The sequence below is a fragment of the Argiope bruennichi genome, chromosome 3 (genome assembly GCF_947563725.1).
Source record: "Argiope bruennichi chromosome 3, qqArgBrue1.1, whole genome shotgun sequence".
NCBI lineage: Eukaryota > Metazoa > Arthropoda > Arachnida > Araneae > Araneidae > Argiope > Argiope bruennichi.
Window position 1 is genome coordinate 20756021 of NC_079153.1, and position 27016 is coordinate 20783036.

General features: G+C 26.8%; 1 protein-coding gene across 2 annotated transcripts; it reads right to left on the minus strand.

Annotated features, from left to right (window-relative positions):
• LOC129962689 (homeobox-containing protein 1-like) lies at positions 1-27016 on the minus strand. Of its 2 annotated transcripts, none has more exons than XM_056076610.1 (6): positions 26760-27016; positions 22025-22708; positions 18828-19033; positions 17162-17359; positions 15012-15113; positions 1-13013 (listed from the first exon to the last, which is right to left on the minus strand). In XM_056076610.1, the coding sequence occupies exons 2-6, from the start codon at positions 22675-22677 to the stop codon at positions 12727-12729; spliced, it is 1446 nt and encodes a 481-aa protein (XP_055932585.1). In that variant the 5' UTR covers positions 22678-22708; positions 26760-27016; the 3' UTR covers positions 1-12726. The 2 variants fall into 2 exon arrangements, with proteins under 2 accessions (XP_055932585.1, XP_055932584.1); XM_056076609.1 differs by having other exon boundaries at positions 15012-15125.

Here is a 27016-nt window from a genome sequence, read left to right on the forward strand (position 1 = left end):
AAATTTGTACAAACACTTTTATTGCAAGAGCTTGTACAAAGGCCGATTGACGTACAAAACCAATGCAGGCATGCATTCACACATTCATACGTTCAGTATAGGTCGCATACATACTCTCATCATAAAACAATGGTTGTACAGTATATTGGCCATATACGGAGGTATAGTGTCTGGCTACAGGAACTTTATATATTTTCTTTTACTTTTTTTTTAGTGTGAGCTTTTTTTTTCACAATATTACAGAAGTAGCAGCAACGCCATGACAGGAAGAAAATCCAAAGCAATAAAGATATATAGAACGATTGTGGCTTTTACAAGCCAATCGTATTTAATATGAATACACACTTTACACAACATCTACAATAATTTTTCGCATATGTATTGTAATTTGCGATAATAAAATTCTACATTTTTTTAAGAATCGAAACAATATTTCATTCTTCAATTCTCATTGTGATATATTTGTAACATCAGAGCATTGTTGTGGCTGGTTCCCCCAAAGCAGAAGTAAAAGAGGCAGAAAAATTAAAATTTTAATTAAAAAAGATTATGAATATATGAATAATATATTTTGAATGATTAAAATAACATTCCCTATTTAATGGGATTTTTACTGAAAAAATATTTATTGGTTCCCAAAATTCCGAAATGCTTCTAATTTAACCAGCCATCATTATTTAACATTCAAGGATGTTACAAAACATATTTTATATAATTTATATTTTTTATTAATTGATAAAGACTAGTACTTCATAACCATGTTCTGGAAAGAAAAAAAAATTAACATACAAAATATTTTTCCTCGAGTCATGGGTAGCTACATTTCAAAGAAGAAATGTAATTATATTACACCTGACCAGTCTGCCATTAAATTTCTGCTTCGGTTGTGGCAACGGGGTCAGATTTTCAAGGGGGATGGGAGAGTGCTTTCGGAGGAATTATAAAATAGACAGCAAGCTTTATTTCATAATAGATATACTATCTGGAGTGGAAAATCTTCAGGAAACCATTGCAAGATATCAGCACTAATTTTGGAAAGAAATACCAGAATATTGATGGATTGAGCGTCTTTTTTTCGTCAATATTGATGTTTGGATATAAGAGCAGAGATGCCATCAATATGCGATGGGTGGTTTGGTCCTAACAGACTAAAAGTTTTCAAAAATACCAAAATTAAAATTAAGCAAAAAAAAAAAAAAAAAAAAAAAAAGGCAACTTGATTATCTACTAGAAAATTAAATATGGAGGAAATGTAATCAATAGAAACAGGAAACGGTACTGAATAATCTACTAAAATATATTTAACTGGATATAATTTTCGAAGTTGCACAGTTGGAAAAGAAAGGGGGGGGGGTGATGGCATCTCGGAGGAAATGAACTTCAATTACAAATTAAAAAATATGGTATTGCCTCTAAAACCACCAAGTGCAAAATCTACAGGCAATGCCAGTTGAATATTAACCTTAAGTTAAAAGATTATACATAAAAAAACAATGAACACATGCTCGTCTAATGCATAAATAATGGTTATGCCACAAGTTATAGACGATGTCGATTAAAAAATTGAGCAGTGGCCATTCCATGATTGATGTGTACAGTACTAAAAAAAGTCAACTTTCAGGTTGATATTCAACACATGAAATGAGTTGGAGATGCATGAGTATTTAAAAGTTAAAAAGAGGAAAATGGATATTGCTTAATCCATTTTGCAATAGATTCCTTACTATATTTCATTTATTGCAAAACCAAAATGGTGCATTTTCGAAATTTAAAAATCCTTTTACTGCAACATCAAAAAAGAAAAAAAATTATTCAGATGAAAATAAAACAATGAAGAAATAAAATTAAAAATCTATTAGGAACTTGATACTACAATCTATCTATGGAAGTTATTTCCACTTTTACTCCATATATATTTAAGGTCATATTCTTCATTACAAATGGTTTTGTCTTCCAAAAATAGTCAACAATGATGATTAGCGAAAATAGACAAGATAGAATTCGCTTGCTTTATATTAAGTGTAAGGAAATAAATTAAGAAATACAGATAGACAGATCACAGAATTTTGGACGAACTGGTTGCATTTTCAAATATGTAGCACTCTAAAAAATTACTAGACTCTATACTAAAACTGATAGTAGCTTTGAAACAAAACTGAAGACAGAACTATTTACAAAAAGAAAATTAGTCCATCTGTGTCCGCTCAAATCACACTCTCAGTCCGAAATTAAAGTCAACATTCGAGGAATTAAATGAATGTTATTACAAAAATAGTTGCTGACAGAAAATCAAAAATGCAGGAGTTGATTGATTATACTTTTTGAATGCAAAGATCAAATGCAAAAATCGGATAATTAAAAACATTAAAATTTTAAGGTTTTGAATTTGGACCATATGATTTAAAATCGTTTGAAATCAAATGTTTTCTAATCAGTTAATTCACAAAAATTAATAGCAAAGCAGGATGCCAACAATTTAAAAAAAAAAAGTAAGATGGCTATATATATCATCAAAGTCAACAAAACCACAAAACGTAACAGGGACAGTTAAATTACATTTAAAGTGGTCAAACTAGATATAGAGCAGGAAAATAGAAACTTTCACTAACAAGGTTTCTCTCTTTTAAAATGTGCCATATACATGTATAATGCAGCAAGCTTCAACAACTACCTTAAATTGATTTTGACCACTATTTCCAAAGTTCAATATACACTTTTTTAGAAAGTTTATAGCCTGCTAAAATTTGCAAATATCTTTCATTTTTATTTGCTAAATATATGTATGCATCAGCTATCACATGCGGAATTTTATTCAAATGTTAAAAGATCAGAAAATTATTCATGATTACTGCCATTTGCAAATTATGAAGAGGCGTTCAAACCCGAGATTCGGCCAAAGATCTATGAAAATTTAAACATGCAGAAGTTTTAGACATAAAGTATTTTATAAAATGGCCTCCAAATCAAATCGAATTAATCTTGTTTGTAATAAGGCATTGAATGTTTATTTCTCAAACTTATAAGCTGAAATCGAATAATTTTCATGTTGCTACAATTGAATGGGAAAATTTCACATAATCAACTAACATCAGACATTCCCAAATGGAAAGTGTAATTTCATAGGATAAAAGCAGGTTTTGCTTATCAAATGCTTTCTGAAAGTCTAATTCAAAATATTTTATGGCTGATTAAGAAATTTTAAAGTATTCATTCGGTGAACGAGTTAATAACGAAATACTGGTAGTAAATAGCAATTAGAAACATAAAAGAAACTTGTGCCAAATCCCGCAGATATAAAACTGGCTCCATCCTATTCAATTGCATTTTCATCCCATTTTGAACCAATATAAAGGCAATTTTGGGGCAAAAATGTAATTTTGAACTGCAATTTGACATCAAAAATAACACCTGAGCTGACACCTCTTCATACAATTTCTGCACCACACTTGCAGGAAGACATTTGATCTCTTATCTGACAGAATCAGGATTTCTATGGCTCCAAAACCAAAACATTAATCCAAGTCACTCCATGCTGGCATCCTCAATCATTTAATGAGAACTTCAATTAGAAGCAATACAAGTTAAAAATTAAAAAAGATATGAAATTCTATTTTAAAATTACAAAAAAGAACAACAATTGATAATCAACAAAAAGTAATAACTATTTAACTCATACAAGTCTTCAAGAAACGAATTATTCTGAAAAAAGGTAAAATAGACTAATAATAATAATGAAGGAAATGAAAAAATTAAAACATCAAAATGAGCTTTAACAAGTAAAGTAATTGATTTATCTAAAATTATACTTCTGCTATCAAATTTTAAAACAAATATTTTAATTAAAATCATCCTACATTGTTCATTTCTGTCAGCAATTATAGTAAGAAAAATAAACTACAAAAGAAGAAAAAGCTCTACAGGATTTTTTTTTTAAATATAATAATTACCTGATGAAACCAAAATACTGAGTGCCATTTCAAGGGAACAAAATCGAAAAAAACCAGCGAGGAAGAGAAAAGGTATATTTGGAAGCAGACCACTGTGATCCGAGCAACTCTCTTGAAAAAGAAATTTCGAGGGAAAGGTTAGCGAATGAATGAAATAGATTTTACAAACTCACCATTCAATATTGATGGTGCATAAGGTCACATAGAATAGATATTTGCATTTTAAATATGCTCATAGTCACAACATTAAGCCACAAGACATTTCACAACGCAATACTACTGCGACATAATATATAGGTACAGTAATACAATACACTCTGGATTATTTTTTTTTATCTTAAGCTACGACATCTAATGTTTGTACTATACCTCCACAATATTAGCAAATCACACTAAAAAGGGCACCATGCGTTTTTACGTTTATAAGAAAAATGACAACTTGCAGGAATCTGACTAACTGCAAGTAAAATACCATTTTTTTTAGGAGAGCTTTACATGGGATTAGGAAGAAGACAAAATTGAGCACACAAATATGAATCCAAAAAGCAAGAAATGCAAAGAATACAAAATCTTTTAATACAAAAGAAATACAAATGCACTTAACAAGAGTGAATAATAGATTTATGGTTAGCTAAAAAAAATAAAATAAATAAAAGGTTATCTGGTGAATTTTTATTCAAATTTGAGTAAATGAATTGTTAATCTTTCTTTTAGATATTGCTTTTTCTGCCTATATAGTAAGTAAAAAGTTTAAAGATTCAGGAAAACAAAAAAGGGGAGACAAGGTGAGGGGAAAGTTGAATGTATTTTAACTGCCTTGGTTTCTGACAAAATATAAACTGCAGGAAAATTAGCAAATATAATAAAATAACTAATCAACATTAGATTAAAAATATATAAGATTTGCTTTAACTTTTATTTAAAACTGAGTTTGCCAAGCCTTCCAATAGGGTCAAAAGTTCGGAAGATAGCCACTCAATGATGAAGATCAAGTGAAAAGGGACCCTTTCTTTTTTCTTCAAAGGAAGGGGGGGGGGAGCAACTAGCATATGATAATTTATCAGAAAAAAATACCATTTTCTTACAGGTATCTTAAAAATTAAGAGAAAAGTTACTGAAAGATATCAATATTCCTTAACTAAATTAACCAGCTTAAAAACCCATGATATCCTTGTGTCAAAATATACAACACAGAAATATATGATAACAAAATCCCTTATTAATAATGCTCTGGAATAAAAATTTGTAAGTTATAAAATGAATTAAAGGAATATACTATATGTACTAAGCCTACTCTCAAAGGCTTTAAGTCTATTCTGATACCAAAATGCACCTGATAAAAATAAAAAAAATTGCAAATAAAGCACTGAAATTTCTACAATACAACCTTTTCATTGAATTAGAAAAAACAATTTGAATTAATATCAGCTTCTATGCTCAATTTTGCCTTTTATATAACACTTCATGCAAATACTATGTACTGTAATATATCAAGAAGCCTTAATGAATTTAGTTACAATAGCTCCTTGTAAATTTTATATGTGACTTGCAATACATATTATCATTGAGTAGGTAATAAATAGATACATTTTTCTTCACAAAAATCAATGATGGGACATAGAATATTCTTCAAAGGCATATATATATTATAGTTCTGCAGCAAAGTTGAAATATAATAGTATATATGTAAAAGATTTGTACATGAGGGCAGATGTTTAAAATGAAATGACATTAGAAAATGTATAATATTCTTTTAAACGTAGATAAGGCTTATTTGTTGAAATAGAAAAACCAGGTACACTGATGTTTGCATACTGAGTACTGTAGAAGTTGAAGCTAGAATGATATTATGGTATCGGAAAAATTATCCGATTGTCTCTAATATTTTAACGGATTATTATTTCAGTGGTGACACTTGATTCTTTTCTTTTTTAAATCAAAAAAATACTTCAAAGTTAAAAGATCGAAAAATGTGTTGTATGACAAATTAAGTAATTTCATATATATAACTCTAGAATATATTGCAATACTAAAATAAGATTTAAATGCATTTGTAAAATGCTCCAACTCCAACATATGCACATGTTCATGCACAATATTTGGGAAACCAATGAGAATTAATTCTACATGCTAATCTGCAACCAAACATTGAATTTTTACATCAGTAGAGAAGTTGAATACTTATATGACCAATATTTTTTTTCCCCATGTATATTTTATCTGTATAAATTCAATGATGCATATTTAGGAGGCAAAGTTAGGAAGTAGTTTGATTGGTTAAAAAAAAAGTTAGGAATCACGATGAATAAAATTCAAATACTATTTATGTCATAATTATCTATTAATTTCAAATATTAATAGAAAATTCCTATGAATCCATATCTACACAAATGCAATTAAAATCAACTATAATTTGTCAAAAAAAATGTTCTTCACAAACATATATCCGTCATAAGTATCTATATAATATATAAATTTTTTTGTTGCAATTGAAAACTATCAACCAAATATTGGTCCATTCTTTTGAAAGTCATTACTTGTATTACAAGATTATAAGCAAAACACAGGGCTAAGGGAATCTAGAGCCACCACTGATTTTAAAAGATAAAAGTTTGTACTATTATATTTAAAAATAAAGACCCAGTATACATTCCCAAATACCAAAACATTTTCTTTAAAAAATAGAGGTGTATATGTATATATACTAAATGCATTGTTTTGGCATTACATATAATGTGAGTAGATATATATAGTGGATAAAATTTGAACATATTTTAAAAACATTTTTATGAAATCAGCATCCTTTTATTTAATAAAGATCGAGAGGCAAGACAAGAAAATCAGAATATGTAAAAAAAAAAAAAAAAAAAAATAGGAATGAATAGAGAAAGGGGAATAGCAAAGTTTTAAATATATTAGGAAAAAGTTAAGCAATATAAAAACCTTTTAGATTCAATTCACACGAATTAAAAACTTCTATACTATTAAAATTTTTAATCTTTGTGCAAACATATATTACTTTTGCAAATTATAAAACTGAAATCTACATACTCAGCATCTGCAAGTTTCCAATCTTGCCTCTCAACATTATTTTGCTGTTTCTTTTTCTCTCTTTAAGTTTCGTTGAAGAATTAAAGAAAAATGCATTAAGGAATACATCTGTCTTAAAATTCTAAACATTTTTAAATAACTTGTTTAGTAACATGAAATGCACAATATTTTTATCATAATAAAATATTCTACAGAGGTTGTACCCTTTTTCTGAACTAAACTGATACAAATCAGAGCAGTTACCAATTGATACTCTCTGCTGGTAGTCAATTACAATGGGAATAAAATTCAAAGCATAAACAGCATTTCTTAAGCTATTTTTAAAATATCCCTATCCATATACTGCCCAAAAAAAAGCAAGAAAAGAAATTTGCAAGGGGTAAAAGAAATCATTATTCATGCATTTCTTGATTAGTATATTTTATATATAAATTTAACAAGAAAGGATTTGTCTACTTTCACTGGAATACATTTTATACAAATGCCATTATATGAGCGAATTTCAACTAGCCTTATTCATCAACATTTAAAAAAAGTAATTTATGATTTATTCATTTTACAGTAATAAATTCGACACATATTCTGAGCAGGTTAAAAAATAAAATAAATAAATACTGTGATACAATATATTTTATAAACCTTATATAATTTTGAGTGAAAAAGACTTTCAATCAAATTTATTACCAAAGAATGTCAAAATCCATTCAAACTGAAGTCACTTGGGTCAGGTATAATAAATGGGATATCAAAAAGCAACATCCATTCTTTATCTTCTTATATAAATGGAAAGAGTGCAACTAGTACATGAGATTAACTATGTGCCAATTATATATTTGAGATCGATTTTCTGAAACTTTCAAGAAAATCAAATTAAACAGTCATAAAAGGGAAAAGTCTTGAGGTATTACAAAAGGTGAAAGAAACCTGAGGTATTATTGTGGTTATAAAAAAGCCTTTAATTGACATCAGTTATTATGGATGGCACTATTAAAAGTGAAAACCCTGTTTGCTTTGGCACAATTAATGCAATATAGTTATCTCATGTACTGGTAATCCCAATCATAATAAAAATCTGTTTTAATTCGTATAACATTTGTACTGAATTATAGGTAAAGATTTCTAATTACTGAAACGCAAGAGTAAAAAACTATAAATAAGTGGATTAAACATTATAATAGAATGCACAGGAAAAAAATCTCTAAAATAATCATTGCCAGATTTCCTAGTTTAATGCAATTAAAAATAACTATTTTAATTAATAATGGTGGTAAAAGTCACTATAAAAATAATTTTGATACAATAATAATATCAATAAAAGTAAACATTTTAAAGGTTAGAAAATTCAAATAGCCCTCTAAATAGCTTCACCTGCTAATTCTTTTTTTTTTTTTTTTTTTTTTTTACATTCAATTCAAAACTGTTCACATTTAAAAACATATTTTCTTAGAATTCCAAGGAAAAAATATTCTTAAGATTCCAAAGATTTGATTGATTAGAAAAAGGTCCAGTTTATATATTTTAGAAGCTAATTTTTCAGACCTTTAAAAATATTACATCAAAATAAATAGGTTTTCAGAGAATTAAAAACTTAAATATTTCAATTCCAATTTTTAATTAATGTAGTTTGCAAAAACATAAAATTCTAAAAGTTTAATATAAAATATTTGAGTGGCCTTATGATTGTTCACTTTTAATATTGATTTGTCTTATGAAATGATTGTTTCTTCAGTCTTTTACCCCTCATAATGACAATATATCCAATTTTATTTTACAATTAATTTTACACTATCAAAACGAGTGGTAGATGATTAGTTCGAGCAATAAAATTTAGAAAATTAACTTTGATAATAGTTGTTTTCCTTCATTTTCAAGACAAAAATTTTTTTGCATTGGACTTTGAGTGAAAGCAGTTATATTGTTAGTTATAATAACTAACAATTCATGCAATACAAAAGAAGGAAACTGCATTAAACTAGGAATATAAGGCATAAAACATCTGAAGAAAATACCCAATGTATGCCCAAACCAGCAAAACAAAAACATAAATACCATTAAGTAACAAAAAGAATGAGAAGCACAAACTCGGTAAAAATTTCAGTCTTTGAACCTTAATATTTCCATTCAAACACATACTTCAAAATAGAAAACTATTTTTAGTACAGAAAAATCAAAGATAAGCCTTATTGCGAGACAGGATCCATGAATATTCATCATCAAATACTGAAACACATTTTACATTCTTGATATATGTATATTACAACACACCATGAAATGAATTAAATTATAGCCTTCTCTCCTAAAGAGCCCTGAGAAATCATTTAAGTAATACATGAAAAAAATACATACGTGGAATTTAGAATTAAAAAACAACAACATAACTACTTTGAATAATACAATGTTTTCATTTGATGAATTATAATAAAAATTCACAGAGCAGTTGGGTGATTCCTAAAGATAATGAAAAACTAAGAAACACAATCATTAAAAACACTTAGAAAAAACACGATTAATGGACATTTACAACAGATGCTAAAAAACTAACGATTCTCAAATATAGAAAGCAGGTACTCTGTTTAATGGCAAATTGTTACATTACAATGAGGTAAAAAACATTCGTTTTTAAAATCATATGATTCTAAAAGTACATAAACAATGTATATCTAACATCTTACCAAACCTGAGTTTCAATTGTTGTAATAAAATTGTGCATTTTTGATGCATGCTAATATGGAATTTCATACCAGCATGTCATACTCAAATAAAATGGGGAGGGATCCATTTTAGCATCGGCATACACACACTTTTTTTTTTTTAATCTTTATCTGGGTGGCTGAAACAATTCATTATATTTTATTTCTGAACAGAGCAGCGAAATGAGCGCTTTCTATGAATTTAAAAAAAAAATCATTGCCATTATTAAAACAATAAAACTATGACCCATTACATACATTCACTCACAATGCTTACTACTAACATTAAAAGTCCATCTATTTACAGAGAGAATAAATCTAAAGAAGAGAATGACCAGAGAAAATAATGTTGAATACAATTCAACATTATAAAATGTACATAAGAATAAACCACCAATTCCTTGGCATGAAAGATTCATATAGAATAACAAGATTCCCGATAGAAATATTGTTTATAAATGTCTTTTAAAGTTGTTAACTTAAAAGTGATAATATAAATTTAATTTACAGAAAAATAAAAATTTTATTTAATTCATGACTATCAAAAGATATAATGATCTGGAAAAATTAATTCCAGCCAACTATCATTAAAAGAGTACCTCATTACAGATAGAATGGTTTTTTCCCCCCTCAGAATGAGTTAACCTTACAATGTCAAATTAAATCTGTTAAATAAAAAAAAGGCAATTAGATTATATGATCTATGCAATCCATTAATCACAAAAGCAATGAGATTATATGATCTGTTAAGGATAAAGGGCATCAATATTTTAAATCAGCATAGAAATTGTATTGGACTTTCAGTAATGATTACTAAACATTTCATAATTCATAAATATTTTAATATAAGGAACTTTTGTGTGAGACTTTATATAAGAATATATGTTTCAAAAAAAAAAAAATTGCTTAGAAAACTGAATAATTTTTCATGAAATACACAAAAAATAATTCTGTAAATTGCACTACATTCACAAAGTTTCATCATCGTTATTATAAATGTTCTTTGTTCACCAGCAGCAATGCTAAAAATTTATTGCCACTGATACCCATCTTCATTATCTATGAATGTTAACGAAGTGAAAGACAAAATATAAGAGGCAAAGAATAACATGAAAGCTGATGGTGGAGACATAGAACACTTATAACTATGATGAAAGCTTGTATTACTTTCTGATATATCAGAAATAATAATCAAGATTTAAAATTTATTATTATTTTTGAAACACACATTATATTAAAGAAGTCAGGATTTTAAATAGAATTTTTGCACGCCTTTCTTAATTAAAAGAAAAGAATTTAGATGATAGCCAAATGACAACACATTGTAAGGTTAACAGAAAATGAAAGAAAAATTGATACTTGTTAACTTAAAATTAATAAATGGACTTTTAAAAACTTGTTCTAACAACTTGTTTTTTCCCTAATCAGTATTTTCTTTCTTACATATATTGTTATATATCCTTATCTTAAAAGAAAAAGGAAAATAGTATGTACAAATTGCCCTCCAAAAAACTTGGTTTCATATATAATGCACTGCACACATCTTTTCTTTGATGTAAGTTACCTTTTTTTCAAAGGGACTAAAAAATCGATACATTTGACTACCTTAGGGAAAATCTATCACAATGACAAAATCTAAATGCTCTTTCTTACAAGACAAACACTTACGACACAATACTAATAAGTTTTGTGGCCAGGCCATAAATGGTAACTCACAAAAGAATCTTGCTTGGCAAGAGTTCCAATTCTCTTAGTCTTATTTCACTGAACACTAAAGAGTGTGGTAGACCAATTACACATAATTCTCTAAAAACAATAATTACTCTCAACGAACAACAAAGAACATTTCTCTAAGAGACATACACAAAACATGGACAATTCTGTCTTTTTAAACCAAAACCATACTTTGACATAAAAAGAAATAATCTAAAAAATGCAATAAATACATGACGAGCTCAATTATTATTGCCTGGATGAATACCGACATCCATTCAACTACAATAAAAGTAATTTGATCATTTGTAAATACATAACTGTAATGTAATTTATAAAAACATCAAAATATAAAATAAAAACAATTTTTGATTGAGGAACTTCCAGCGATAGTTACAAATAAAAGTATTAAGATAGTTGCTCAACAAATGTACAATAAACGTCTTTCAAAATATATTGTATAAAAAAATAAAAATAAGATTTAAATTTGTACCATAAAAATGAAACCCACAGCATTTCAAAAAGCAGCATAAATTTCTACCCGGATTATTTGTACTTTGCAACAAACAATTTTCATTTTTAACAGAAAATCCAATATTTGCATTCTTTACTAAAGTAAATAATATTTTGATAAAGCACTTTATGAATATATGTCCTTGAATGAACTGTAGGATTTATATACAAAATACACTTATAATAAACTAACTAATCCTGAGGAAAAGGAAAGAGGACAAAAACAGGAAAAAAATCTTTAACAAAACATATATTTCTAAAAACTTAAAAAATATGTATATATAAAACACTTTAATCTACCACACTCTTTAGTTTAACTTCATGCTGTCATAATAGTAATAATGACCAGTATAGATGGTCCCAAATTCCAAGACCATAACACAGAAAAACCACCAGCTGCATTATAAATACAGCAGTCTCGTGCAGAGACATACATTTTAAATTACAAATATGTCAATGAATTAAAAAATTTAACCCAGAAATAAAAATTTTAAAAGATAACAGTAAAAAATAAAATGCATTTTTGCCACCTTACACAAAAATAAATTTTGATTAGTCACCGTGTTTAATTGAAAACAAAATTGGTGGAAAAAATTTTAAAAAAGGAAAATAAAAAAATTTTGATAAACTTATAAATCAGGTTTCCCTCAATAAATCATTCCATTAAACCAATGACATACAAATAATTTGCTTCAATCTATAACAATAAAAACTTCAATATAATTTTTGTTTGTAAAAAAAGATAATTTTGCAATGAACCGGTCAATCCAGTATGCCGATCTCCCTTGCCACCCCATTCCTCAGAGGAAATGTCACACCTCTTGTTTGATGTTGGCCGGTTTCTCGTTGTCCTCAACAGACAGGGCGTCCCCATTGCCATACGAGTCTCTTGAGCTGTCACTGTCCATTGCCTCGCTGCTGAGATCAAGCTGGGCATTAGGGTGGAAGGCTGGTTGCTGAGCTCCAACAAAGTTGGTCATGCCTCCGAGGCCGGGCGACTGGTGCCAAGAGAGGCTGGGCATTGAGGCAACAGAGGGGAGGCCCATGGAGGGCTGGCCCAAAGGCGACATACTTACAGACACTGCAGCCATTGCCGCTGCTGTAAATACATAGCAATTTAATGTTATTTTCAATTAGTAATTCAAGATTCAGTCACATTACAATACACTTTTATTTAAATTGCTGCATATTACTGTATGGATAAATCAGTTTTGATTCACTGTTCTTAATACATCAGAATTTATAAATATTTTATATTTTAGTGTTTTTGATAGCAACGTATGATAATTATTAGATATTTTCATAATTATTGGATAAAATATTAAGATATGTTCAAATCTGAAGCAGTGAAAAATAATTAAAAATATTAATAAATAAAAAAAAATAACTGAAATATTAGCAAAGGTGTTTTTAAAATGTGGTTTTAGAGCACTGAATAGCATAACCTATGTCACACTCTATGAGAAAATTTATTTAATGCTTTATATAAGTTTTCAAATGTTCTGTCATTTATCACTTTAATATAAATGCATATCACATTATAGGTAAGGGCTGGTTATTCAGGCCCTTTATATATAAAGAGAGAATATTATTAAGCAACACAAACATATTATATAATAAATCTCTAGTATTCTGTTTAAATTTGCTTTTTCAAAACAACCCTTCTCCATATTTACATTTTCTTTGTCCAGTATTTGATTGCTCAACAAGTTATCTATAGTTCTGAACTATAATGAATATTTGATTGCTTTTTAATATTGCACATTTTTTTTATACCACTGTGAGCATAATATTTTTATTTCAAACCTTTCATTTTTATTTTTAATTCAAAATATTTATTACAGGAACAGCTTTCCTTAAAAGAGCACATAAAAATGTTAAGAAGCAACTAGTTTTATGTATAATTATTTCACACTATTTGGTACATGTTTCATTTAAGACCAATTAGTAATTTCAGAATTAATGAAACATTTTTTGGATTTTTATTCTTAAATAAATTCTGGAACCAATAATCATTAATTTTTTTTAAATAATCACAACAAGTTCCTTCTTTCAACAGATAAAATTCAATTTATTTATATAATAAACTACAAATTCCCAATACAAACGAAGACAATTAAGAGTTATCAAAATTTATTTCAAATTTAAAAATGATAATGGGCCAGAAATTTTTAAAAGAAAGCATTATCTGTGTGTAAATGTTGCTGCCTATATTAAATATGATTATGAAATTTTAAATAACTTCAATGTTAATCAATCAAATTTTTTGTATTTTAAGTTAGAGCTAAAGACAGAATAATTCCAAAATCAAAAAAATGATTAAGACTTAACAGTATAAATTTCATTTTTATAAATATATGTGAACAGACAAACAGCATTAAAGAATTTTCTTTACAAAATACAAAATTTCCCCAGAAAGAATATTGCAATATAAATACGTAAAGCAAAATTTGTGTTTGTAAATGGATAAAAAAAATAAGCATAATATAACAATATCAATGAAACAAAAAAGAATGAAAAGCAGAGACACTAAGATGTTGCTGAATAATTTGCATGATATAATAGGTAAAAACTACATAGCACTTAATTTCAATTTAATAAACAAAGGCAAAGTGCCTATTATATTCAAATGAATTCCTTCTCAAATAAAAGCCCTTAATTACTGCCAGTTTTTTTTTTTTTTTTTTACTATATTTTTTTTAAGTTAAAAGGATCAATTTACTTCTCCTTAATTTTTAAGTTAGTTTAGAAATTGATTGCATCAAAAATTAAATAACTTAAAAACTGTATGAAAGCTTATTTTGTAATAATAAATTAACTATCATTGCAATTAAAAATTTTTAATATACATTACTACATTGAAAGCTTATTTTAAACTACATTTTATCTTCGCATTTTTATTACAAATTTACAAGTGTTTAGCATCAGAAATCGTTGAATATTAAAGAAATTCATCATAAAGGTGAATTAGCAAAATAAGATGCTGGCTTCTTACATAAGCACAAAAAAGCACATATTCATTTTCAAACATACAAAATCGATAAAAAATAAAACTAACATAACAAATAAATACTCGAGTATAAAAGTGCCCACTTACCATGTTGTTGTCTGAGCTGCTTCTTGGCTTCTTTTCTTCGATTGTTGAACCAATTATTCACAACAGGTAAGGTTACACGTTCCCGTTCCGCAAGAGGACGATCTGAAACGCGGACTAAGATTTATTATTAAAAAGAACGGAATTAGACAAGCACACACAAATATAATTTTTTTTTTATTAAGTTACATTAATACAAATCTTTACTAGAAAAAATTTAATTTTAAAATATGAATTTTTAATTACAATTTTTTTGCAAATTTATTTAATTACAAATATGCTAACAAAATATTTCCTTAACAATTATAAAAGTAGTAGAAGTGCCTTTTAATTTTAATATGAAAAGTGAATATGCAACTTTCATTAAATCTCTTAAACAAGTAAAGATATAACTCTACAAATAACTGTACTTTTAAATTAAATTAATATGATTGTGTAGTATTAAAACTACCTACATTAGCACTATATATGGTCCCAAAACAAAGATTTTTTTTTCCAAATAATTTCTTTTCAATCAATAAACATATAAAACTCACTCTATACATACTCTACAAATTTCCCATTTCTATTTCTTTGATTAACACAAATTGAGTGAAATAAATGATCAGAAATCAAAAATGTTTCAACAAATTCATTCAATGCCCAAGTACAATAATAGCAAAGAATATCTTCTAATTTATAAGAAAAGGTGGGATTGGGACAAAATACAGAATATAATTTCAAAATGAAAGATGGTAAAACTATCACTCAATTATTAAAACTTTTATTGCAACAATTTTCAAACATGACTTGGAAATTTTGGCACTCATAATTTTAAAATAATGCAATGGGAAGATAGACTTTACATAAGATAATTAAAATGTTCTTTGCTTATATTTAATATATGAAACATAATAAAATCCTCAGTCGATTTACTACACCTTCCCTGAAGAAACTGGATTTATCCAAAATGCATTTATTCAATCCTTCTTTACCACAATAACATTTTCATGCTTCATTTTATATTTGATTGATATGTTTAGTGTTTCCAAAGGAATTAAAATATTCTCATACTTTTCATTAAATAGAAAATTTGCAATTCATTAACTGCCATAATTTGTAACAATTCTTTAATATTTGAGAGAAAAATCAAAGTACTTATAAATTATGAGAGACATTACATATCATATTGTCTGCAGATAACTACATGATATAAATTTTATATGCATATATATATATATATATATATATATATATATATATATATATATATATATATATATATATATATGTGTGTGTGTGTGTGTGTGTGTGTGTGTGTGTGTGTATGTGTCTAACATTAGATAGTATGCTTATGCAAATATTTTTTATAAATATTAACAATATTCTTAATACAATAAATACATTCCTATAAAATATTATAATTTATGAAAGTTATGTATAATGTACTGCTTTATTTTAAATAAAATTAAGAATATAAGAAGAAGCAAACAATCAAAATCTCTCTAAGTTTTTTTAAAAAGACTTATTCATAATATGGTAATCAAATTTGATACAAGTTAGAAAAATAAAAAATTCATAAAATAATAAATTTGCTTAACACTGAGAAGTAAAAGTCATGATTAAATAAACAATACAATGAATATATACAAAATGTGCTTGAGATATAAAAAATATTTTCACTTCCAAAACACTAAAATCCATGAAAATGTGTCTTGTCTATGTAATGAAAAAAAAATCATTTAAACTATAAATAACATTTTAATTCAGTAGGATTTAAATACTAAAGATAAAGGAGTTTTTAATATATACACAAAAACAAGTTTTTAATTAATAATAAATTAACTATTGAATTTATTATTATGAAAATTTATGTTTCAGAGTATTTGAGAACAAATGTAGAAGAAAACCCAATTTGGATTTCAGAACTTTTATTTATTTAGATTATTTAATTAGCTAATTTAATACAAAGTAATAAGCTTTGATTACATTAAAGGAATTTCTCAAAAGTATTTTTTTTTCTTTGCAATTAAAATTTATCTAGTGAAATTAAAAACATTGAGTCTTTTTGTGTTTCTTTATGAAATTGTATTTTAAAGCATTCAAGGTATATATATTTTTCCTTCTAATTTTATACAATTAAATAAACTAAATAAGTGAGCAACAATAGGTACCTGCTCTTTCCACAGCTTTATTGCACTCATCCACAATCTGCTCCCTGGTTTGGGAGTCTGGATAAGGATCTTTCTCATAGTAACGTTCCAACACTGCTAGATGAGCTGCCTTGAAAGTGAAGCGCTCCCTCTTCAGAGGGATGAGATCACCACTTTCAGACACCATCCTCTTCACACCGGAGTTTGGGCACAGTTGAGCTGAGAAAAATTTACAACTTATTAATCTTAATATTAAAAAAACCAAAATGTTAGGACTTTTATTCCTTATTTTCTTGGCTCAAACAAGAAGAAAAAATTGGAACAAAAAAAAAATCAGTTTTTCACTACACACCTTATTGCTAATATAAGAAAGAAGCCCCTAATCTAGAAATAATAAAAATATTGCACAACCAATGCTTTTATCTATAACAAAAATTTCAATTTTAAAATGTTAATCCAGAATTAATCAATTGGAATTAGATAAGTTAAAAATATTAACTTTAGGATAATTTTAAATTGACATACTTTGAATTAATTCCCTTGCGATTTAATGAAACGAAAGACTAAACTATTGTCAAATGCAATTTTAAATGAAATCCTCATTTTATATCGTAAGTCATTATTTAAATAACATCTTAACTTACTCAGGTACTATATTTCAAGCTACAGCTTTAAATATTTTTTTCCCAACACTACTGTCAAGCACAACGGAGAAGGTAACACTTTTTTTTTTCTTTTCTTTTTACTAAGTGGAATTTATAAATATGTTGAGGGGCTGTAAAAAAATTAAATCATATTCACAAATGAAAATGTTATAAATCAATACTTTTTGCAAAACTCATTTCCTTTCCCTTCCAACTGTTGCCTAAAAAATTTAGGGATACAATGCGAAAATTATATGCATTCAAATCAGTTAATTTTAACATCAAAAAGGAATATTAATTGTTTGTTTTTTTAAATGGCCAAAGACTGGCTCTAAATAAATTTATAAAATTTCATTTCTTATGTTCTCTTTCTTCAGGAATTTTTTTTGGGGAAAAAATAATACTAACACACAGTAAAAGAAAGAATTAAACGAGAATATTAATGTTAAATATACAATAACTTAAACAGGACAGAAAATCAAAAGCCTGAAAAAAATCAATTATAAAAAAGTAATCATGTGTTTACAGTCATGAATTTTTTTAAAAATATAGATAAGTTAAATAATTTACTGAGGCATTGGATAAGTCTGATAAAAATAATTTTTACTCTTAAGTTTTAACATTTTCTTTTTCACAACTTTATTCAATTTGTCAGCTTCATGTGCCTACACATAGAATTATTTAATCAATTTTCACACAGATTTTTTTATGAATATATTCCTGAAATTTTGTATATTCAATGACAATACATTTTAATATTTGTATAACTTCATTAACAATTAATCTAATTCAATTTTGATTTAATATATTCGACAGTCCTTATGTTGAAATTGAATAAAAGTTGATTTCAAGAGTATATAAACTTCATAACAGCAAATTATAAATTAAATAAATAAATATAAACTCTACTTTTTAGTACTTTTTTAGAAAGTACGTTTCAAAAAATAGTTCTTAGCAGCTACTCAAAATTGATGCAGTTGAATTATACTTATTTTTTTTAATGAAAATAAAAGCAATATTAAATGAAAATCAATAATACTTACTGAGCTTCCAAGGATTATTTTTACATGTTAAATACCACATGTAGAAGGCATTCTTGGTACGATCAGACATATCTTGTATATCACCACGGAAAAAACGACTAACATAGGCTTGACTCATTTTGGTCATTTCGGCAATCATTGTTTGCTTGATGTTGTACCTCATAACAAAGTTTCGAATTTCCGAAAGGATATTCATTTCGCCTTTTCTGTAAGAAAGGACAAAACAAACAGTTACCACAACAAGGCCAACCCAAATGTATAATATCAATCGCAAACATTTTAAATCACTAACATTTTAATAGTCTACAATTATGCATGGTATACAGTGAAAATACACCACAGTAAACTATTTAAATAAGTTAAAACTAAGATGGGATTAGATATATAAAGAAATTTTTAATCATGATTTATTAAGCCATTAAAATTACTTTGTGAATTATTATTAATCAATACTAATAGAGGATCATAAGCAAATAAAAAATTATACATAATCGTTCACTTAAATATTTCTAAAAAATTACTTATTAAAAATAGCTCTTATCATAAGCATGATGTTTATTATTAGCTCAATCATAAGTCTTGATTATGAAAATAATATAAAGGAAGTCAAATGCATATTAACTTTGATGCATATTTTAAATACTTTTCATTAGTAAAGTACATTATTACATCTTAAACAATTTCATAATATTTTTCTTAAAATTTACAGCACACCCATGAATGTTGTCTTGGTCCCAGACTGATCGTACAAAATCACATTGCAAATTAAAAACAAATGGAGCAAGAGCCCAAACATGTGAAATTTTAGATGCAAATACAATCTGAGAAATTTTGAAATGTAAATAATTAAGTGCCGGCTTAATTCCTCTGAAGCTTCTCAATTCTTGGAAGTATAATTTCATCTAACAAATTTTCAATTTACTCTTGCATTGGAAAGAAATGAAAAATTGAAATGAATGTAAGTAAATTCTTGATTGATGGCTTATTTTATATTAAGAAAAAATCTTTTAAAAATCAAAAACTATTAATTAATCTAAGTAATTAAAAAGAAAAGTAAAATTTTTCTCTTTAAAGAGAAATGAATATAGGCTATTTATAAATATAATGAATATTCAAATCAATATTTAATGTACTTAAATACTTGTCACATATTAAACTAAAACTCCGACGGTTCGGTGTTTTTCGTACTTATTATTGATTTAAATAAAGAAAAAATATTCAAGAAGAGGAGGAAGAGTACTGAAAAAAAGAAAATACCCTTACAAGTTTCTTCTCATAGAAAAAAAGAGCAACATGATTGAGGAAGAAATGAAAAGGGAAATAAGGAGTGGGATAAGTAGCAAAAGTGCTTCCTACTTCAATGCAATCAATAAACTTTCACAAACATTGAAAAAAAAAAATGAATTTAGACTAAAACCTTGGGAAAGATTTAAGTAAATATGCAGTTCAAGGGAAGGAAGAGAGAGAAACCCTGAAAACTGTCTAAAAATATTAAATTGTAAATGCAAAGCCCATTTGTTACATTCAATTATAAGTAAAAAATAAGATGAAATGAAACAAATTTATTCTAACACTACTATTAAGCCTCGCTTCTTACTTTTCTTTTTATATAAAATAGGTTTCTAAATATTATAAAGACCTTGAATTTCTGTAGCAAGATATTTTTACTGAAACATCCAAATTCAATTTATGATAAAAAAAAGGTTCAACAATATTTATATTATTTAAAATCTATTATTAACAACAGTAAACAAAAATATATATAAAAATGGATAACTTATTATTTGGAATATTTTCAATAGTATTCATATTTTTAAAAGTTAATATTCGCTGCATAAATAATAAATCCACTTCATTTTAATTATTGATCTACATTTCATTCTGAACTAAATTAAAAGTAAATATAAAATTTATAATTCACAGAAACGCAAGTCAAATTCATTAAAACTGACCAATATATTTAATATCATAAAAGCATTCTTAAAAAAAACAAAAAACAATTCAACTCAAAATCTATCTCTATAATTGTCAAAGAACCTCAATAAAAAAAATTGGAACTTGCACAAATGTAAGCTCTCCAATTACAAAATTTTACTCCGCTACAAAAAAGTTATACATGAAAAAAAGGAATGAATTTTCCTTTCAAAAAAGTGGGACAAAGCAAGTTTGCTAAAATCGGTAAAATTTCATTAACAAAGCTCTAGATCAAAAACACTTGCCAATGAATATTAGAATTAATAGATAAACATCCAACATTGAAATTTGGTGATGACAAGAGTACCATAAATAAAATTATATCTTAATAAATTTACAGGCTTTCTTATTTGATAAAAATTAATTCAAATGTTATTAGTGCTTCAAAAATGAAATATAGATTTAAATTATATGGTACTAGTATATTAACTACATACTAATGACAGATATTAGTAGCAAAAGAACTCTTAAATATACAATCTTTGACAATTACTCACTGGCGTTCAGTTAGTAAATAAGAATCAATTTCCAAACATAACTAACAATGATTAAGGATTTTTATAAAAGGAAAATATTCTTAATTTTTTTTTAAATCATATATTTAATCAAAATTAGATCAATGCATATATTTTTACATTTCAATTTAATACAAATGAGAAAAAATATGAAATCATAAAAAAAATGTTGAATTCTCATTAAAATAGTTGAAAATGTATACACATTTTGATGTGTAACAGGCCTACAGTGTTTTAAAAAATTCATAATGTTCTATAATGGAAAAGGTTTCCTGAATCCATTAGTAAAATCACAAAGCTAGCATTTTTAACAATTATTAAAATATAAACAAAAAATGTATTTAATAGATAAAAGATTACATAGAAAAAAATATCTATAAGGAAATCAAACTTAACACAATAACAGTTTCTTTTTCAATTAAAAAATGACTATTAGCTACCTCCATTTCTGAAAACTTAATCTTTCAAAAATCATATCACATAAATGAAACAACGTTTATATTTCGTACAACATGATTGAACATACAAAATGATCCGAGGCTATTGCATCAAAGATACCAAATATCATTTAATTCTAAAATAAAGAAAATATATCTACAAGAATATTAAAAATTTCATTTGATATACCCAAAATTTCTTTGAAAACAATGCATTTTATGAATTCAAGCTGAAGGGAGCTACTTTTAAAAACTAATAATTTCCACTAACTTTTTAAGCTCATCCAGTTCATAGCACTCATCTTGTAAAAGGTCAAGGGGATTGACTAAGCACTGAATAGGGACGCAGTTCGAAGCTCCGTCGGCCGAACGGCTGTTATAAATGTGGCTTTGTACTGTAACTCCATCGGCCGACGAATAGGACACAGGAACTGATGGGGCCGACGATGAGGAAAGAGGTATGATCGTCAATTCGTTTGACAAACGGGAGGTAGGTGATGAGCTGTTGTTGTTGGCGACAGGTGAGATGGCGTCACCATTCTGGCCATTGTCCGTTGCGCCATCAGTGGACGAGTTACTACTACTCTGTGGCCGAGAGTATGACTCGCCCTGATTTTTGTTATAAAACAGTTCATTCTTGGAGACGCCATTAGTCATCTGGCTCTGGACCGGGTTCGAATCTTGATCAATCCGGTCAAGAGCTTGTAGGGACGAACAGATCGTAGGGTATTGAGGTATGTTAGAGCGATTGGAGGTGGAGGGTTTTCCAAGTTCAATGTCCAGCCGGTCCATCTGGTCAAAAGCCATCGAGACCTGCTCCTTAGTAATGCCACTATTCCGCAGTCTCCTGATCAGCTCAATTTGTTCGATGGTGAACAAAGCACTTGCCATTTTGGTTGACAGGTTATCAACTTTGTTAGGCATTAAGTTCTTCTTTTGATCAGCATCATTAAACCTATAACAGTAGAGAGATGTATTAGATAAAAGAAATAAAATCTCAAAATACTAAAATAATTCAAAAAAACTCAAGCAAATCTAACGCATTAAAAACAGCTAGAATATTTGAAATTAAAAAGAATTTCATACGAAATTCAAATTTGGTTTGCACAAGTGCATCAAAAACTTTTGTTACTTTTTAGTTAATTCAGCAGTAGTTTCATTGAATGCAAATGATGCGTTAAACACACTAGACATGGCCAGAATGAACATAATAATGATACATGGTATGAAATTATCAGAAAATCTTTGCCAATATAATGTTGTTATATTTGGCAATTAATCTAAAGACTAATATTAACTTAAAAATACTATGTCTTTTACATTATCTTATATTGATGAAATAAATTAAACTACATAGGAAAACAAAAAAAATAATAATTATCAACATATTTTCATAACGATGAATTAAAATTTAGTAACTGCAAGGGGAAAGATAAGTTAAAAATAGTGGAAAAAAAAAATGTAAAATTCTGGGAAACAAGATTGCATCTACTTCATAAAACTCTGGGAAATGGTTAGAATTAATGTTAGGACTTCACACATTTTCAGTTCTTCATTTACCATTCCCAAAAATTTTTCAATCATTTTTTTAAAAAAAAGAATTGCTGTAAAATGTTTAAAGTTGAAATAAGGCTGCAAAAATTTTACAACATAAAAAAATTTACAAATTCAAACTTTGACAAAAAAAAAAAAATAATAATAATAAGGTAAATAAAAAGCATAAGAAAATTAAACTTTTGCAAGTTTTTTAAAAAAATTAAGAATCTTGTTTAATGCAGTGTTCTTAAAACAGTAATTTTTGATGTTCCAATTTTATAGCTTTCCTTAATTTGCACAATTGAATTAAACTACATAAAAAATACAATTAAAAATTTCTTTATCATACATGTTAACTTTTTTAAAATTCATTTTTACATATTCTAAGTAGAAAGTATTTTTTTAAATTTATTTTGAAAAATTATGAATTCATAAATCTGAAGATGTTAAATTGCTGCTACATAGATTTTTCCTTCTTTAAGTTGCTAAAATGAAATTTTGAAGTAAAAATTAGATGAATGATAGGCCATAAAACTCATACAGCAACATGGTAGGTAGGTACCTAGGTAATTTCATTAACATAGGCATGAATCTAATTAGGCATCAAAAAGACCAACTTTTTTTTGGTTGTTGTTCTTATTGCAGCTTAACAAACAGGAATGAGGAGTGACAATGAAAAAAAAAAATTATACCTTAAATGTCATTTAACTTTGTGCAAAGCATCTGGCTTCAATTTATTACTTTCTTTGCCAGCTTTCATATGCAAAATACATTATAGCGATAGGAAAGTAAATATATATCTTGCATACTAAGTGCTTCAACACCTGCTACTGTTTGAGATAAAATATTTTTTTGAATTTTATAAATAAACTATTTACAAACTGTCAACAAAAATTTCCTTAAACTTTAACATTTGCAAATATTATATATATATATAGAACATTAAAAAGGTCAAATCAGCAATTGATGGATATGAATTCGTTCCCAAGAAAATAAATACATTTAACATTAGCATTCAATGAAATACCAGCATGAATGTAAATATAATTTTTACACAGAAGTATAAATTTCTAAAATGGAAAGATATAATTCTATAATACTATACTAGACAATATTATTATATTACTCATAAGTTTATTTTAAAATAATGTAGGAATATTAGTTGCAGAAAAAAACTATTTCATAGCTTTTAAAAAGCAACAAGAATAAATTTTAAAAACTATCAAAAGTTAATTGTTTTTCTGCAAGTTAATAATTTTTATAAAATGATGCAAAATACACTTATATAAATCTAAAAGAAATTCGGGAGGAAAATAAAATGATTTAAAATATCTACAATATTTTCATTTCTACACAAGAAATGAAAATATTGTAGATTTTTTAAACTAGAAATAAAATAACCTTTTCTCTAAATGGAAACATAGCTTTAAAATAATAACAAATAATGCATTTGTCACAAAACTTTCCTCATACCTCAAGGTGTTTATGTATAAAATATTCAGTATTTGAAAATTCTACAGCAAATATATCAATTACAATTTACCATTCTTTTGTATAAATTTCCATTTTATGAGAAAAAAAAATCTGTGAACAAAATTAAAATAATATATAAATAAATAATATTAAAATAATAATATATACTCTACCTATAAAGGATAAATTATTTTTGCCAATAGCAAAACATATAAAATAACAATACCTTAACTTCATATTAGCATCATATAAAAAAATTAATATAAAATAACACAACTTCAATCAATAATATACTATATGCATGCAATAAAATCACTTCGCTTCAAGAAGAGGCAAATTTTATAAATATCTATTACTAATTACATATGAGCATTATATATGCAAACAATGCATTCAATAAATGATAAAGTTAAAATAAAGCATCAATAATTTAAGCCGGAAAGAAATTACTGCAATAACATTACTAAATTTAATATGATACTGTTTGAGCAAGAAAAGAAATTAAAAGATATCAATAGAATTGATTTCTCTAATAATATTTATATTTAAGAACTTTTTAAAAGTAAATATCATAATTGTATCAAATACAAAATATTGCATATATCAAAAAATAAGGTGAAAATTTTTGAAATACTTATTTTATAATTTTCTTTAAACACATGAAAAAAATACAGATAAGTAGTGCATAATAATTCAATTGAATGCATAAAATACTATATATCCAGATATATATTTATAATCTTTTTATACAGTTCAAAAAGCATCACTATCTTATTATGTGTGCTATTATATTATTGATAAACTGAAAATCTACATTTCTCTTATGGAATTCAGATTTTTTTTATTACACTGGCCTCCAACAAACTTAATTTGTGAATGAAATAAAACAGTAAACCGAGGGTAAAACATCACAAACAAACAATAAAACTAAATACAAATTACAGCACACTTTTCAAAATATAAATTGTAGTACATCTCACCTTAGTTGTATTCCAGATGGATTTAACCACTAAAGAATACAATGCAATTACATCAATAGTTTATTCTATGAAGCAGATTTCTATTTACTGGACTTGCAACATATTAAAATAGTAAACATTTGCCACAACGTTCTTAAATGCAATTAAACATCAAAATATAAAATGATTATCAATTTAAAACATAAAAAAGGAGAGGAAATAATCAACGCGGTAGTGCAGTATGTATTTGCAGCAAAAATAATTGACATCAATACATTATTAGTCAGTGAAATTAAAAAAGAGCTAAAAATAGGTTAAATCTGTTGTAAATAAATAATTTCCTTACATTTTAAACGATTATTAATAACTCACAAACTTAAAATTAATTCATCATTAAAAATATTAATTATGTTAAATAAAAATAATACTCAAAAAAACAAATGATACAGCATAAAGAAAATACATATTTAAATAAATTTCAGCGTTATTGCAAACAGCTTAGTCATATGCGTTCACGCTTATTACAATTCAGCTACAGTAGCGCTCAAGTTTGAATCAATTAAGAATACATTAAAAAAAAATTCAACATCTTTGTAAAATCCCATGCCATAGGAAAATATGGGGAAAAATAATTTTTATTTATATAAGAAAAGTGACACGACTATAGTTCACATCTAACTCAACTTTCCTCAACGAGTATAATCTCATTTTCCTATTGACGTATAAACATACATCTCATTATATAAACATATTCAGATTTTTAATACAGTCCACATCGCGAAAATCAAAACATGAAGAAATCAACAACTACAATTCAAACAGATGCCACACCTTTACACAAAAATATGTTTTTAATTATACGATTATTTAAAAATTACAGTACTCGTAGGCTTTGTTCAAATATGATAATTGCATATGCCGATATTCAAAATGTCGGCGACGCAAGACTACATCTCTACCCGAATACGTACATATATTCATTTCTCTCAAGTGTTGACCTTGATTTAAGTTAATTTTTTAAAATTAAAATTACTTTACCTGAGTAAAATTTGGCTGTGACTTTGTTTCTACCATCCATGCTTTCACCGGGGCCACAGTTTTAGGCCTGCTAATTGCTTTCCACCGGGTTGCGCTGCTTGCCATAATCATTAGAGTTGCTGCCGTTCTGATTCGGAATATGTCAACCCATAATTTACTCCATCACAATAAAGGAAGCTGCCATCTTTAAGCATATTCGCAGCAGCGCCATCTAGTTCAAGGTCATCTCACTAGCAAATTTTGACCCGCAGGCTCTA